Below are 16,350 nucleotides of genomic sequence, written 5' to 3' on the forward strand. Positions count from 1 at the left end.
ACAAAAATGAGGCTTCAATACTGCAAGAAAAAAAAAAAAAATACTGCAAGAAGTCCATGGACTGTCACACTGCTACATACACCTCTCCTACCTGTAAAGCCAGTTCAAGATCTCCCAGCTGCCAGTGTCTTCTTGAACACCCTCTGTATATGTTGCCTCAGTCTTCTGCCATCTGCAGCCTGCTGGTGCACTTGCCTGGACCTAACAAATGCATTCTTCTGCCTTTACTTGGTGCCCATGAGCCAGCCCCCTCTTTGCTTTCAAATGGGAAGACCCAAGTTTTAGACTTAAAAGTCAACTGACCTGGACCCCAACTCACCAAAGTTAAAAACCTTGTTTCCTCTTGGTAAAAGCACTTCTGATTCACGACACTCAAGCTGCCTGCTGGGAAGCATGGAAGCTCTGCTACAATATGTGGCTGAAACTGGTTACGAGAAAAAACCTTGAAACTTTCTCTGTGCTGCTGGCTCCTGTAAAATCTAGATACTGGAGTCTCAAAATCAATGATTCTTACTCAGACTGTCAGCACCTGTGCAAATTCTTGGATCCCAGCCTGAGGGCCACCTCCCCACTTTCCCTCTGTGCTCTAATAGCCATTGTCCTTCTGATCAAGAAAGCTGACAATCTCAACTCAACCCAAGACCTAAGTGCGCAGATGTGACATACTGCACTGGGACAAACTGCTCTATAAAATGGACCTCCCTCCTGCAAAATGATGAGTGAATCCTATTTACAGGTGGAAATAGCTCTGCTAAGAATAAAGTTCACCGCTAAATATGCCGTAGTCACTTTGAACAAGACCATTTTGGTGAAACATCTCCTGAAGGGATGACCTGCACCGCAAACTGCTTCCTGCTGTTGGTCGGAAAACTGTCACCTATGACATGAAATGTTCCAGAACAGAGCTCCAAGCTCCCTCTGGGGATTTCATTGACTGACCCAGAAAAACCTCACCCAGTATTATGAAAGATTAGACCTAAACCTGGCCCCACTGCTTATTCTGAAGGCTCAAGCCAGAGCACTGGCACCCATACCCCTCCAAGCCAGCTCAGGCCTCAGGGTCTGTGTCACTAGCCCTGACCTCATGCATTTTCATGGACTCTTCTCACTTAAAGTTATATAGAAAGATTAAATATAATTCTACAAAAACAGCTTTTAACCAGTTAAAAGACCGGCTACCTTTATAGACATCCCTACACACACATATAACCCAGGTACATATTAACTACCTTGGCAAGTTTCCTAAAAAACGTTCCCGATGTAGGAGAAAATGTCTGCCCCCAGTCAATATACTTCAGTTTGTTAGTTGCCTGGGTAATAGTTCATATTCCTGTTGCTTAAAAACAGCTGGTCAAGGGCTGTGGAGACAGCTCAGAGGGCTAAGCGCCAGCTTGGCAAGTGCAAAGACCTTTAGTTTGATCCCTAGTCCTGCGTACTGTGCCAGCCCTGGAAGCCCCATGGCGCTGTGCCAGCCACTGAAACCAGAAGTTGTGGTGCACACCTGTGAACCAAGCACTGGGGAGGCTGAGACAGGAGGATCACTATGAGTTTGAACTGTATAGCAAGACCCTGTATCAAATTAATAATAGTAGCAATAATAGTAATAATAATAAAAATAATAATATAACAGCTGGTCACAGTGGTGCCTATTGTATAAATCAATCCCCAACTGACAAGCTGTTTTGCATCTGCACTTCCTGCTTGCTTATCCAAGATAAGCCCTAGACCACCAGAGAAGAAGGCCTGAAACTCTGAGAATGATCCTGGTCAGTGCCTGTCAACATTAATAAATCTGCCCCCAAATCCTAGGTGTCATTTCAGTGCTTCTCCTTGCTCTTGTATCAGTTCCACATATGACAAGAAATGCGTGCCCCCACAAAAAAATCAGCAGACTAAAGTGCCTGCTTAGGCAGACACAGTGGCTGGGGTTCCATCCCAGGCATGCCGTGCTGGTCCCACTCCTGAGGCGCGCTGAAACAGTGATTGAGGCTGGGCGTGATGCTGCACACCTGTAATCCTAGCGCTTGGGAGGCTGAAAACAGGAAGTCAATATGAGTCCAATCTACAGTAGTGAGACCCTGTAGACCCTGTCCTAAATACAAAACTTGAAAAAAAAAAAAAAAAAGAAAAGAAAAGAAAAGTAAAGAAAAGAAAGAAATGCCTGCCTGCCAAAACTATGAAAATGTTATTTTGTTGAATGCAACTGAAACTTGACCAGTAGGAAATGTAGAGAAAGTGTTTTCTTTTCTCATAAATAGTCAAAAGAATATTATAGACTTCTGGATTTCAACCTATTCCTTATTTTCTCAACTGCTTGAGCTCAACAGTACACTGCTTCAAAATTCATGTCACTAACCTTCTTTCACCCCCTTTTAAATTCTCCTTGATATTTTTTATCTCTTTCATATTGGAATAGCAAGAGCCTAGATTCTCCAGGTGATTGGCTCCTCTGCTATGAGTGGAAAGTTTAATTAATATAGCTGCTATCAACAAGCACTTGAGTTGCCAGCAGCCAAGAAACATCATACTCTATCTCAAGGACATTACTAGATCTTGGAATGCACTGCACTTACCTAATTCTGAAAAACTCACTTTTTGAAAATTAAAATTAAGTTTTCAAATATTTTATAACTGAAACTCATTTCCTCCTGGGAACCCTTCCTTTCAGCACCACCTGTGACATGATCATAGCTCCTAGATCATTGTAGCATTTTTCCTCCTGAAATTCTGTATTATTGTTTTATTGATATTTTTCTCTTTAAAATAAAAAAATTAAAAGGCTCAGTATTCTCATTCACCTTGGAATTCAATCATTCATAATGTTGAGCATATTGAAATTATTTCCTTAAAATGGTAGTCCTTTATCTTTTTAAAATGTATCTTCTAAAATCTTCAAACCACAAAAAGAGATTGATTTCCATGGCTCATTCATTTGTACAGAAACTGATGATGTTCTGATATCTCCAAAACTGTCCACACAGCCATGCTTGATTGCTATGTTCTTTGTATCTTTCCCTCCTATAAATCTGCCTGAAATAGAATGACTATTCCCTTACACATTCCACTTAAGAACAGAAGCAATGAATTCAGCATTCAGCATCACTACGTTTTTGCTAAATGACTATATTGATTTCATTGTGAGATTTTCTAAGTCATAGAACCTGAGTTTTTCCTTAATGGCCATCCATTTCTCTTCTGGCTTTCTTTATCATGAGTTCAATAGCCTCCTCAACTCACTGTGCCTATTAATTCAAGAGGTTCAATAAATATTTATCATGCTTCAACTGAGAAAGATTGGACTGAAATCAGTGTTACAGGAAGAAAAATGGTAGAAATCTATGGCCCTTGTCCTTTTTGGGCCTTCTTCCTTTTGGGAAAAAAAAAAAAGTTACATCAGACTATGTTTTATACCCCTGCAGGACAAAGAATGCATGCAAAAGATAGTGTGATATGAACAAGTCTGTATACTTGATAGATTTTGAGAGGGAATTGAAGGCTTAGAGTTCATTGTCTTATGGAATTCAGGGATAAGGTCTTGAGAGCAGGAACAACATTTAGTTGGAAAGTTTCAGATGTTAGAAGAGATCATCCAGTAATCAACTGAAGCATCAAACAAGATGACAAAAGACTCAGAGTCTTATTATCTGATACTTACATGTGAACAGTGAGAAAACTAAAGCTAATCTGTGGTAATCAAAGTCTCAAAGGTTACTCATGGTTACAGCAAATTCACCTCTCCTGACAGCAAGGCCTGTGATAGACCTCTAGGATAGAGGGCACCCACTAGGGTGTAAGACATAGCCCTTGGAGCCTCTTTGTCTAATCTGGTATTAATTAATTGTAGGTGTCAATGAATTTAAGAGTATGTGACAGTAAATAAATCCAGCAGTAAATTTTCTGTTTCAGCTAATGGAGCACGAAGAAAAAAGTTTTAGTATATTCTATAAGTGTAAAATTATATTTGACTGGAGGAATCTTGCTTTTTCTTAAATACTAGACTAGTATAGCTTTATTTCTGAATTGAAAATTATCCTGCATTTTATAAACCTACAGTGGGGAGGGTTCTTCCTAATGGAGAAAATTACTGATTAAATTGCTGACAAGAAATTGCACTTAAAGATTCAGCAGCCAGAGATTATAAACACAGGGGATAAACACGTCTGCCTACATCAATCAAAGACAGCTGCCATCTACCCCCAGAAAGGTGAGTAATTATTTATGAAATTATGTCTTCTTCAGCGAGTCTACATTGCAATTCTCAGAGAAACTGAATGAGAAAATAGACAATGTCATGGTTCCAATTAACCAAGGAGTCACATGCATTTTCAAAATTAAGGAATTTTTCTCTACTACATTTAACCTCATCATCCTGAATGGAAATTTTATAGCTTAAAAAAGAATAATTAAGTAGACCAATGCTTCCCTGAAAAGCCGCATTTTTAAACATTAAATTAGTACTCTGAGTCTGTCCATTACACAGGGACATGAGTCTACAAAGCAACAAGGGAGAAACATTTTCAAAGGGCTTTTTTGGAGTTCTTTATCTGTTTTACCTGAGTTAGTTTTTGGTTTCGTACTGCTAGGGGTCTCATGGCCTTTGAGTACTGGCTGGAGCTTTTGATCAATTGGTTCTTTTACTTTTTAAGATAGCCATGGCCATGAAATAACTGCACAGTTATGCAAACATGTAATCAATGAAGGACAAACGTCTTGTCCCGAAGGTGGAGCTCAAATCCCAGGAGTATAGCTTTTGTCACTCAGGCGACATATTCCTCAAGTTCTTTCCTTTTAATATTATAGCATTGATACCACCTTCCCCAATAAGAGTTCTGCAAGGCTAAAACCATCAGTGGTTTCTGTTGAAACTTCCAAATCCCTTCCATTGTCCTCTTAGCAAACTGCCACCTCATCTGTCAGTTATGGAAAGCAGAAGAATATTTCCTCTCTTCAAGCTATGTCTATTTTCTTTCTGGTGTCTTCCATCTTTTTCTAACACAAACTCAGATAAAAGCGCTATATCTGCTCTTTCGGGTTATTACACTAGGGAGACAACGACACAGAATTTCACTAAATAAAATGACAGAAATGCAACAATTGTTATTATAGTGCATATTGTTGTCTTCAAAGTGATTTTCAGGTTACCAGGTATAGGCGTGCAAAATTGGTCAAAAAGTTAAAAAGAAGAAAAAAAATTAAGCATTAACTGTTCCTTTCAATACACCAGTGGTAATCAGCAGGAAAGTTATCTAAGCTACTCTTGGAAGGCAATATATTATATAATATACATAGCCTTCCTTCTTCCTTTATTTTCTCCTTTCCTTGTCCCAGTTGTCCCTTACTTTGAACTGTTTCTTTCCCTTTTATACTATCTATTGTACCTTTGGATGTTTTATTTTTTTTTTTACTATTTTCATTCTCTTTTAAAAAGCACCATATCATAGATTTCCCTCTTGCATACAAATAAATAGTTCTGCTAATGTTCAACAACATGTCACGAGGTGCTGTGTGATGGAAGGCATCTATATCACCAGAAATTGTTGAAGAGTCACTCTCCAGACTCAACTCCCAGAATTTCTCATTGGTGAGCCTTCAATGTGCATAAGCATGGCATATATTAAAATTAGATTTTCAAAGATACCTTTAGCTCTAAAATCATACTAAAGTTTAAAATGCATTTCAGATTTACTTTAAAAAGCTGAATTAGAATATGCTGTCGCAGGGCTTTCTCCAGCAGGACTGAAATCTACGTGTTGGAAGCTCCATCCCCCCTGCAGTGTGAGGGAAGGCTCTGCTCCCTCCCTCGAATGCATGCACACCACGTTCAAGAGAGCAGCTTAGTGCCCGCGAGTGGGCTTCCTCTGGACGTGAGTGTGAATGCGCCCTCTCTTGCTCCCTCACCTTGGCTGCCGCCTTCCATCTACATTCTGTCATGGACTGCTGCAGCCGGAAGGCCCTCCTAGTGTCACTCTCTTGGGTCCCCAGCTTCTATGCCCACAAGCATAAGAAATGCCTCTCTTTTTTACAAATCACTCAGCCCCAGTTATTATCTTTGAGCAGCGCAGTGGAAAAAGATGAGAAAAATAGGTTTCCCTTTTTATTAATTTCTGTGATTCTGTGCATGTGACTTACTGAAAGCAAACAGTTCATTCATACCCAACATGTTCTAAAGTTAAGTCAAAGGTCTTAAGGGATATAGCACATAAGAACATGTGAAAAAAAAAAGTAGAAAGAAAAAGAGAAAAAGAAAAACAAGACAAAATCTTTTTGGTATGGAAACCACTAAGAAGATAACAATGTACAATGTATTAATTATTGAAATCATCCTATTAATCAGTTTTGAAACTGTCTCATTGATATTTGTTTCTCAATAAAATAAAATAAAGAAAATCTTTTGGGGGGTGTTTCTTTTTGCGGTATTGGGGATCAAACTCAGGACCTTGCACTTGCCAGGCAGGTACTTATGCTGCTGAGCTATCTCCCCCGCCACAAAAATCAAAATTTGAGTTTCAAAAGTTTCTGACAAAATATATTTGTCCCTGGCTTAACATTTCAGTGGACAAAAAAAGTGATAGCCTTCCTGTATGAGTTAATAACCTCTTGCCTGCCTTGCATAATTCATATTTAGATATAATAATATTCATATTTATTTCATTTTAAAGAGAATAAAAAATTTAAAAAGCATTAAGTGTATATAATAAAATGTGAAACAAAATAAGCTATAAAGACTATAAATGTCTTCATATAGTTATAGATTAAGCAACAAAACAATGTTGCATCCGCTGGGGTAAAATATTTCCTAAAACATTAATCCAAGGGCAATATTTAGAAATTTGTGCTATAACATGAAATTTACCATTACCTTATTTTATCACTTTCCTCTCTTCCAATACCCACAAAACCTTTAAAATATGGGATTGCTTCATTATAGACCACTGTGCTTTTTATAGGTTAACAATAAGGTTAAAGATACAAGTTATGGTTAACACAGCTCCAAGTGTTATGTCAGGCAGAATGGCACACAGCTATAATCTCAGCGCTCTGGGGGGCTGATACAGGAAAGCTAAGAGATGGATGACAGCCTAGGAAATTCAGTGAAGCCTTGTCCAAGAAATAAAAATAAGAAAGTTTGCAGTATAGCTCAGCTAGAGAGCTTGCCTAGCACGCGTGCTTCTATGGGTGTGCTCCTGAGCTACAGAAAATAAAAACAAAACATTTTGTTTATTTTAGATCCAATGTTCAGGAAGATATCAAAATTGACTCTCCTATTAAGCAAAAGAAGCAAGGAAAATAGAAATACCAGTCTTCTTTTAATCTGTGAAGTGTATAAAATATTCCTATAATGTTAAAAAAAAAAAAAAAAAAGACATTCAGGCATCATGAATGTTAAACTCTTCCATGTCACTTCCTTAGTCCCTAAAGTATCCCTTGGTATCCACAAAGTCTATCAGCCAAGTGTACAGGAATGCCCTGCAGTCACTTTCATGTTAACTTTCAATTATCCACAATTTTAATTCTACATTTTGCATTGCAGGTTGATTATAAGAACGAACGCCTAGGATTTTCAAGGCATTAGGTGATATCTCTTTATTTTCCTCTAGAGTCAAAAAGAAATAGTAATTTAATAATTAATTTGTATAATTTGCAGTTTTCTACTTTCTCATGTGTATAAAATTTCATACCAAAGCTAATAAAAATCCAGGCATGCCCTTCCTCTCAAGGACTGATATGTGGTTGGCGGAGCACGGGAAGGAAGCCAGTGCGTGGTTCCCGAGCAGCTCTGCAGGGCTGGAGCCCTGCTCCTCATGCAATCTTTGTCTCAGAAGCGCACAAGGCCCACTTGGCAGTGGGAGGAGGCTGCGATGTATGCAACATAGGCTGAGTTTTAACAGATGGATTTTCCTTGAAATAGATTCAATAGTTAATCACTCCTTTTACGTACACTTTTTCTAGTTAATTGGCATAGCTGCCAGCTGGAGCTGGTAAGCCTCCTCCAAAGGAACTGCAAGGTGAGGAGAAATCCCCAGTTTCTTCATTTTTTTTTTAACTGTATTTGGTTGTTGCAAGATCTCACTACACAGCTCGAACCTTTGGTGATCCTCTTGCTTTCAGCCTCCCCAGAGCTGGGATTATGGGTTTGTGCCACCACGCCTGGACTCTGGCCTCCACAACTGGACTCTGGCAGGCTCAGCCAGCCCTGGGGGCAGGTCTGTCTCGGCATGTGGTGCCAGGGATCGAACCGCGGGGTCTGTGCTTGCCTAAGCTTGCCTAAGCAGGCGCTTTAATCTGCTGAGCGATCTCACTGGCTGTTTCTTGTGGGGGGCGATAGAACGCTCCTGTTATATTTTCCCTTATTTGGGCAAGAAGTGCTGCAGCACCAATCCCTGCTTGCCTCGACATCTTCCTGTGGTCCTGGACCTCCACTACCAATCCACAACTAGTCCCACCCAACTGCTTCCACTATACAGCTATTTAGACCCTGCTCACTTCCTCAATAAACGAGACTTGATCAAAAAGCCTGTCTTGTCTCCATTTCTCGTGTCTCTTGCCCTGTCTTGTTCATCCCCGTTTCTCCTCCAGGTCATTACCCCACGTCTCAACTCGCAGGCCGAGTCAGTTTCTTCCATCTTGAGATGGAACTTTTATGAATGTCACATGTATGGGGACATTATGTATTTTAAAAGTAAGTTATTTTACTAGTTTATTTATTGTTTCTTTAATTCTGGAAACCAAATAAGGTTATTTTATCACCTTATAAATAAGGTTATTTTATCTGTGTGAAAGCCAAATTAAGTGTGGAAACCTCAAGTTTTAATATATTATCAAGGCAAGTTTTCCCAATCTTGTCATAATTGACATTATAGACATGGTAGTATTCTTTCTCTCTCCCTCTCTCCTTGTCTCTCTGTTTCTCTGTCTGTCTCTCCCTCCCTCCATCCCTCCCTCTCTTCTTCTCTCCCTCTCTCCTTCTCTCCCTCCTTCCCTCCCCCTCTATCTCTATGCTGGTTTATCCCGCATAGTGGGCTTTTTAGCCACATCCTGCCCCCTCTTCACAACACTCCAGTGCCACCCAAAATGTGGTAACCAGCAATGTTTCCAGACATTGCTACATCTCCCTGGGGGGTGAAATTGTCCTAGTTGATAATCATTGCTCTAAAAGAGGTTGTTCCTCAATTTTAGTTAAATTTGTAAAATAATTTTAAAATACTTTGATGTATGTGTGTAAAATTGGAACTCTATGCCTCAAGTATTAGAAATTGCTGCTTTTTGGTTATTAAAATCCTTTGAGATAAATCATTTAAGTAACTAATGCTTTCATGAATTTCTCTAGGTAAAGAAAAAAGAAAGAAAGAGAAAAAGAAGGAAAAATGTTTTAAAACTGGCAATGACTATTGACTCTGTCTAAGGACACACTTACAGTCTTCATCATGGGAAATGTTAAGGATTTCGTTTGCTTTAGGGAAGATCCTCTGTACCACAGGTAACAAAATTTGAGATGTAAATAATCCTCATCGGTTTAGTTGCCTACAGAATCTTTTAAATAAAAGAAATTAGTATAATTTAATAAAACAGACAGAAGAAAATGAGTGGGGATCTACTTTAACTTTACTTTTATTATAGGAAGGAAGTGATTCATTTAGGGCTTCTAAAAGGGTTAGCCATTCTAGAAATTTCCTAGTCTTTGAAATCAATTTGGTGGAAGTAGTTTTCTCATCTTAGGGACTTATCTGTTACTTATATATCAACAGATCTAGGACGAATGCCATAAAGATAAGTTGTGAATCACCTTGAAAAAACAAGCAGTGACTTTATTCTAGTTTACTTAGAAGGAGAAGGTACAACAGCTTCCAGTACGTAGAGAGAATCATTTCTGCTCTTTAAAAAAAGTTCCTAAGTTGTATTCACATCCCTTTCTTTTCCTCAAAGCTTTTCTGATGCACGTGCCCTGAAGCAGTCTCAAAAGGAAGGCTGCATTTTGACATGGAACAATTTTATATGTAATTAGCTTTTCCCATTAAATCAAAGCTTTACCAAAAAAAATTCACAGTGGTCTCTACTGTCTCCATCAGAATTCCTGGGCCCATTTTGGGATTCAGATTTTACACTCCTTAAAAAAACCATTCACTCACTCATTTTATTTATTTATTTATTTATTTTATTTGTTTGTTTATTCTTTTGAAACTGTTGTCTGGGCTAAAATTCCAATCCTCCTTCCTCAACCTACTGGAGTGCTGGGGTCACAGGTCACCTCTGATTACTCTTTTGTCTAATGGTAGTAATGTACAGCTTGTCCATCCTAATTCCCCAGGTCCACATTCAGAATCCACTACTTGTTTAGTTTTTGAAGAGTAAAATAACGCAGGGCACATCTGCCATCTGAATGGAAGGGAACATAGGTCCTGTGCGCTGTGCTGTCTCTCCTGCTCTTTTTTTTTTTTTTTTTTTCCGGTTTGCTTTTGATTCCTACTCTAGGCTTTCTTGACCCCTCCCGCTAGGCCATGCACAAGCTCTCTGCAGCTGCATGCTTTGCACGCTCACTCTCTGATGTCCGAGACCTTGCACACTCGCTGACTGAGGATCTAGAAGGTTTGTGCCGTCTGCACCCTAGACCTGCACACTCACGCTCAGAGGTCCTCGGCACTGCACACTCAATCTCTGAGTCCCAAGACTTTGCGCGCGAGCTCTCTGAGGACCAGGACCGTGCACGCTCATTTTGGGGGTTCTTAGACTGTGCATGCTCACTTTCTGCACCCCGGATCTCGCACACTCACTCTCTGAGGTCCAAGACAGTGCACGCTTACTCTCAGAGGCTCTAGACTGTGCACACTTACTCTCTGCCGGCTCTTTGGACCGCCGGCCGCTGGACGATTTCCTCAGCAGCAGGCTGCGTCCTGAGGTAAATAAGCTGGTCAGTTCTTCCAAGGGACTCGTGGGCGTTCGGGATCGAGACCCGCCAGGAGCCGCCCCATAGGTGTTCACCGCGGCGTGGACCATTTTGGCCCCGTCCTGCGACATGGGTCGGGGGATGGCAGGAGGCACTGAGGACGAGCTCCGCGAGAGGCTGCCCGAGTGCACGGCGGCATCGTAGGGGGGCGGCCTCTTGAGGCTCAGGGGGGTCAGGGACCGGCCCATGCTGACAGGCGAAGGGGAGGTGGAGTGGCTTTTAGGGTAGCCGTGGGGAGACTGGGTTCGGTACAAAGTGGAAGGGGGTGGAGGGGATGAGGACAGCGCCGCAGCGCCAGGAGTGGGCCCCAGGGCTCCGGCCGGGTCTTTGTCCAGCTTGGTGTGGCCGGAAGGAGGCGATGCCCCGGCCTGTGGTGGCTTCATGTAAGACACATTTTCCAAAACGGGAAGCTTGGTGACCTCTAGTGGGGTCAGGGGAGACTCATCAGAGTTGGGGGAGCAGTGGGCAGGAGCCGGGGGGAACACCAGCAGCGGGGGTCTGTGAGAGAGCAGGTTGGGGAAGGGCGGGGGGATGTCACAGAGCAGCCCCCGGGGCGTGCAGGGCACCGAGGCCTTGGCCAAGTCCAAGTCAGGCACCGTGGGCGTGGCGCACTGCGAGGAGCAGCCGTGGTGGTCCAGGTCGCACTTGGCATCCTGGCCCAGGTCGTCGAAAATGGGGTACTTCATCTCCTCGTAGACGGCCTCGCTCTGGTCGTCCTCCTCCTTTCTGAAGTCTCTGAGGATGTTGCCCACCATCTCGATGTACACGGGCTCTTCCTCCTCGGGGTCCCCTGCAGGGCTGCTGACCTGCGAGAGCGAGGAGTCCCGCGTGAGCGACGTCCTCCGGGGACCATGCTTTTTGATGTAGGTCTCGTCAAAAGATGTGCTCAGCTGAGTGTTGGGATTCCTTTTCGGCTTCGGAGGGGGGATTTTCTTTGAGTATTCATCACTGTGGGGTCTCGGTTTGGCTGGCGCTGAAAGGGAAAAAGAATAGTAAAACAGTTGACTATAACAGGACAGTTTTTGAAACTGAATTGCAGCTAGTACTACAAAGTTTCTACAGCAATGGTCAACTTCGTTTCTAGCTTGAGACTCATATCAAAACTGAACGCCAGAGTCAAATGTTCCCATATTTAGAAAAATCAGATGGGCAGAATGCTAGGAATGACAGGCTGACCAATCCAACACATAAGTGCATTGAAGTCAAGACAACCTCTCACTTCTTTACCTCAGCATTTTTAAAAGGAAAAGCAGCTTGTTGGATAACAGGAATCACAAACTTTATAATAAACATCTCTGCAAGAACTACATAAGAAACTCCATAGAATCAAAGAAATCCAGTGTCCGATAGCACAAAGGGTCACAAAACCACCATAGATTTTGAGCCTTTTTACTGATGTGGATGTTCCCCATGATCATATCTTGCTTTCATTTCAGATAAATATTCCCTGGTCTGCGAGACTTACTTAATCTCTGTCTTGGCTCAGATAAAGAGCTTCCATGAAGACACATCCCATACTTCAAGGGAAATTGAAGTAAAAAATCTTATGAGGCTAGACAAGGTAATCTCCATATCTGCAGGTATTGTCGATCATGCTGCATTTGTCTGTTTTTGTTCATAAGATCTGTTATGATATCCCAAATGCTGTCTTGAAATGAATTTATGAGACATATTCCACTGACACATTACAACTCTCTGGAGAGTTTGAAGACAGCTACCCAGGGAATGATGGATAAGCCTCCAAAATAACAGCTGGAAACTCACAACCAATATGTGCATCAATGCACCCTCCTTCAGAAGTCTCCCCCTGTACGACAGGACATGAACTTGCGACACCATCCAGTAAGGTGGAGAATGCTGGGAAATGTCTGACTACAATCCATTGCTTAGTGTGCAACAAAGGCACTGGAGTCTTGTTATGATCTTCTTATCTCACTGTGTTGACACATGATTATAATGATTATCATCACTGCACAATGTGACAGAGTGTAGTCACTTGCACTAGAAGGTAGCCAGCCATATGAGGTAATGAAACCTGAGGAAACCATCAGGCTTCTCCATGACCTACATGCTAAAGAGAGGAAGGTTTCTCCAGGCACAAATCAGCACGTATGAATTTGCCTTTGTGGTTTGGAAGTAGCATCGTTTGTGATCTAAGATATTTTCTTGATCTTCTTTCAGAAGAGGAGAGCACTGAAGGATTAGTCTGGTGGCAACTGTATGCATGAATCTGCCTTCAGCAAGACAGAATCAAGCCAGTATTTCCTTAGTGACATGTGCTACACTTTGCTAGGTTATTTGTGATTATAAATTTCCAGCTCCAGTGTACCCAACGTGATCACTGTACTCACCAAAAGCAAACAGCTTTCTGAAGTGAAATTTCCTAATGTATCTAGACTTTCATTTCCTTTAATATATGCTAGCAAACTCATTTGCCAGGGGAGTATAGCAAGTGAAGCCCTAGAGTCTCCCAAATAACACACCTAAATACATACTGAAGTGAAAACTGTCCAATCAATTGTACATTAGGAATTAGCAGAGCTACCAGCTGCTGTTCCCAGTACCATGCATCACAGGATATGCATTACTGACTCTAAAGTCTATCAAGCATATTAATTTTCATATGAATGAAATAAATGATCAGATTATGAAAGTCCAACCTGAATAAAAAAGTAAGACTATGAATGAAAAGACTGATTTGATTTAGTACAGGAGAGATTTTGCAAAGATCAGGATTTAGAAGAATGAAACTCCTCTGGATTATTCTTTGCATCCTTTGCTCGCAGTTATCCTCACCCATCAGGATAGACTCACTGGAGGTCTCTGTATGAATGAACCCAGAGTCTGGGAACTGATTAGCAACTGACTGGTGGATTATAAAGATTGAGTGTTGGCAAGTAGGAGAAATCCTCAGAGTCGGGATGTGCTGTATAAGCGGGTGGTTAACCCGAGGCTAGGAAGTTGGCTGCATCAATGAGATGGGTAACTCCATTACACGGGAATGACATATTTAAAGTAGGTTTTTAAATTCTCTCTTAAATCATAAGCAGTTGATGATAGATCTGGGAAAAGTACAATATTCAGAGAAGCAACAGCAGATGGACAAGTCTAGTGACCACACACCTCTTTCCTGTATAAGTTATATGGTGTCCATCAGGCATAGGTAAGACCAATGTTCACATTACCCTCAAAAAGTGAATAAAAATATTTCTTTAATTTGACAACAAAACTTAGAAAAAATGAAATAAAGTTCCTTTGTATCTATGAAATGACTGCAGCAAGAGAGATTTTTAGTTTAGAGAACAACATACTTAGACTTAAGATAGAACAAATATATATAAGAACCTCAACAACCCATTTCCACTATAAGAACATTTTTTTTGGCAGTACCAGGGATTGATCTCAGGACACTATGCTTGCCAGGCCGGTGTTGATTCTACTGAGCTATCTCCCTGGCCCTATGAGGACAATTTTTGTGTCAAACCAATTATGGATATTGTCTATAAGAAGAAAAGAGATAACATATGACTCAGCATAACTGTGAGGGGATCACAGTTGGTAATAACTAAATTGTGTTTCTCTTTTTAACAACAAAAAATTCTATGTAGAAGCCCTAAGCTCCAATATGAAGGCATTAATATCTCCTTTAGCAGAGAGGTAGGTTTAGGTAAGGTCATAAGAGTAAGGCTCTCAGGAGGTGATTAGGAGAAGACCTCTCTCTCTCTCTCTCTCTCTCTCTCTCTCTCTCTCTCTCTCTCTCTCTCTCTCTCTCCCCCCCCACCCCTCCAAACTAGGTAGAGACTCCTCACCAACACAATACTTTCTTTATTCCTTTACTTATTTGTTTATTTATTGGATTTTTTTTTTTTTTGAGACAGGATCTCAATATATAGCCCAGAGTGGCCTTGAACCCATGGCAATCCTCCTGCCTCAGTCATCCAAGAACTGAGATTGCAGGCATGAAGCAGCACACCTAGCTAGAAAGAATGAATTTCCAGAATTTAAATCACATATTTATCTTGGCTGCCTGTGAGCCACCAAAGCCACAGGGTGGCTTTGATGAACTTTGTGCAAAGAACCTTTACAGTTGGAAAATGAAGACCAACTGTCCTTTCATTCTCAGGCCCTGTAATACTTTAACTATTTTTGTTATTTTAAATATTAATACAATTTTTTCCTAGGCAACCTTTTGAATTTCTCCTATCACTGGTTCCCTCTCCTCTTACTTTCTGCAGCATTGAGCCAGCTGCTCCCTTCCCTCCCCTCTCCTCCCCTCCTCTCCCTTCCCCTCCCTTCCCTTTAGTCCTTGTTGAGCAAAGCCTAATGTATGCAGGTTTATATAACTCAAGCAATTCTTTTCCCGATTTTCCTCCTTGGTGTTGACCAAAATTTAAATGGATGAATGAGAATTTTTAGAGAACAGAATGTTAACTAAATTGCAGGTGACCCATATGAATAAAGGAATCTATTCCTTCAAAGCTGGGGCTTTTATCTGTACATAATCTTATTTTCATTCAACAGTCTTATAGTTTCCTAATTATTGCTGGAAAGTCAAAGCACAAAACAATTTGTTTTCTAGTATGCTAGTGTTTCTCCTCACTTATCGTGGTTCAAGTATTCAGTAATAGTTTGTGGAAATTATGAAATGAAAATACATTTCAACTGTCACATGTGTTTTTAAAAAGTTTATCTATATAAAAAGTGTCTGCAATTATAGGCCCTATCTTCTGATAATTTATTCTAACTTATATTCACTCTTAAGAAATTAAAATGTAAGAGAATCATATTAAAATGTAACTTCTTTATAAGACACCTAAAATAGTCTTGAACTCCACAACTACATGCTAAAGTACTGCTAAGATAAAATTTGCATTGCAAATTTCAACATGTAACCTTATTCAACCAAAATCGAAAGATGATTTGTATCACTTTTAAATGAACTTTAAATTATTTCTAATAGGCCCCAAAGATAGAAGCAATAATTCCTGTTCAGCTCCAGAACACAAATTTTAGTACTTAAAATAGCATAATGACAGTAGCATTGAATAAGCAGAAAGTGACATATTTGAAATGAGATATTTGAACACAAAGGTTATGCATGGCTTTCAGTCATGCCTCGATAATCTGTCTTTCACAGTTAATTTTGGAAATTCACCATGTCCTTTGTCCATCTATCCTTCAAAAATGCATTTTTCTTATTAGAAAGTGTAACATTAAATCATGCTTTCGTATCTGTCAGTGCTCTTGATCTAAGACATGGAAAACAGACACAACAGAGGTCAGTATTTCCTTCACAAAAAAACTCGGTGAGCACAGGAGCCTAGAACTCCCAGGGACTCGTAAAGATTGCCTAGGCTGAATTCCACATATTACCAGAGAACATATATGAATTTCTTTTTTTTTCTTTT

General features: G+C 40.6%; 1 protein-coding gene across 2 annotated transcripts in view; it reads right to left on the bottom strand.

Annotated features, from left to right (window-relative positions):
* Nyap2 (neuronal tyrosine-phosphorylated phosphoinositide-3-kinase adaptor 2) overlaps positions 1-16,350 on the bottom strand; it is a 299,448-nt gene that overhangs the window by 110,265 nt on the left and 172,833 nt on the right. For both annotated transcript variants that reach the window (XM_004638151.2, XM_023723011.1), the window contains one exon: positions 10,830-11,915. In XM_004638151.2, coding sequence (XP_004638208.2) covers positions 10,830-11,915 — 1,086 coding nt within the window. The remainder of the gene's footprint in view (positions 1-10,829; positions 11,916-16,350) is intronic.

Source organism: Octodon degus, unplaced genomic scaffold, assembly GCF_000260255.1.
Source record: "Octodon degus isolate 3935 unplaced genomic scaffold, OctDeg1.0 scaffold00096, whole genome shotgun sequence".
NCBI lineage: Eukaryota > Metazoa > Chordata > Mammalia > Rodentia > Octodontidae > Octodon > Octodon degus.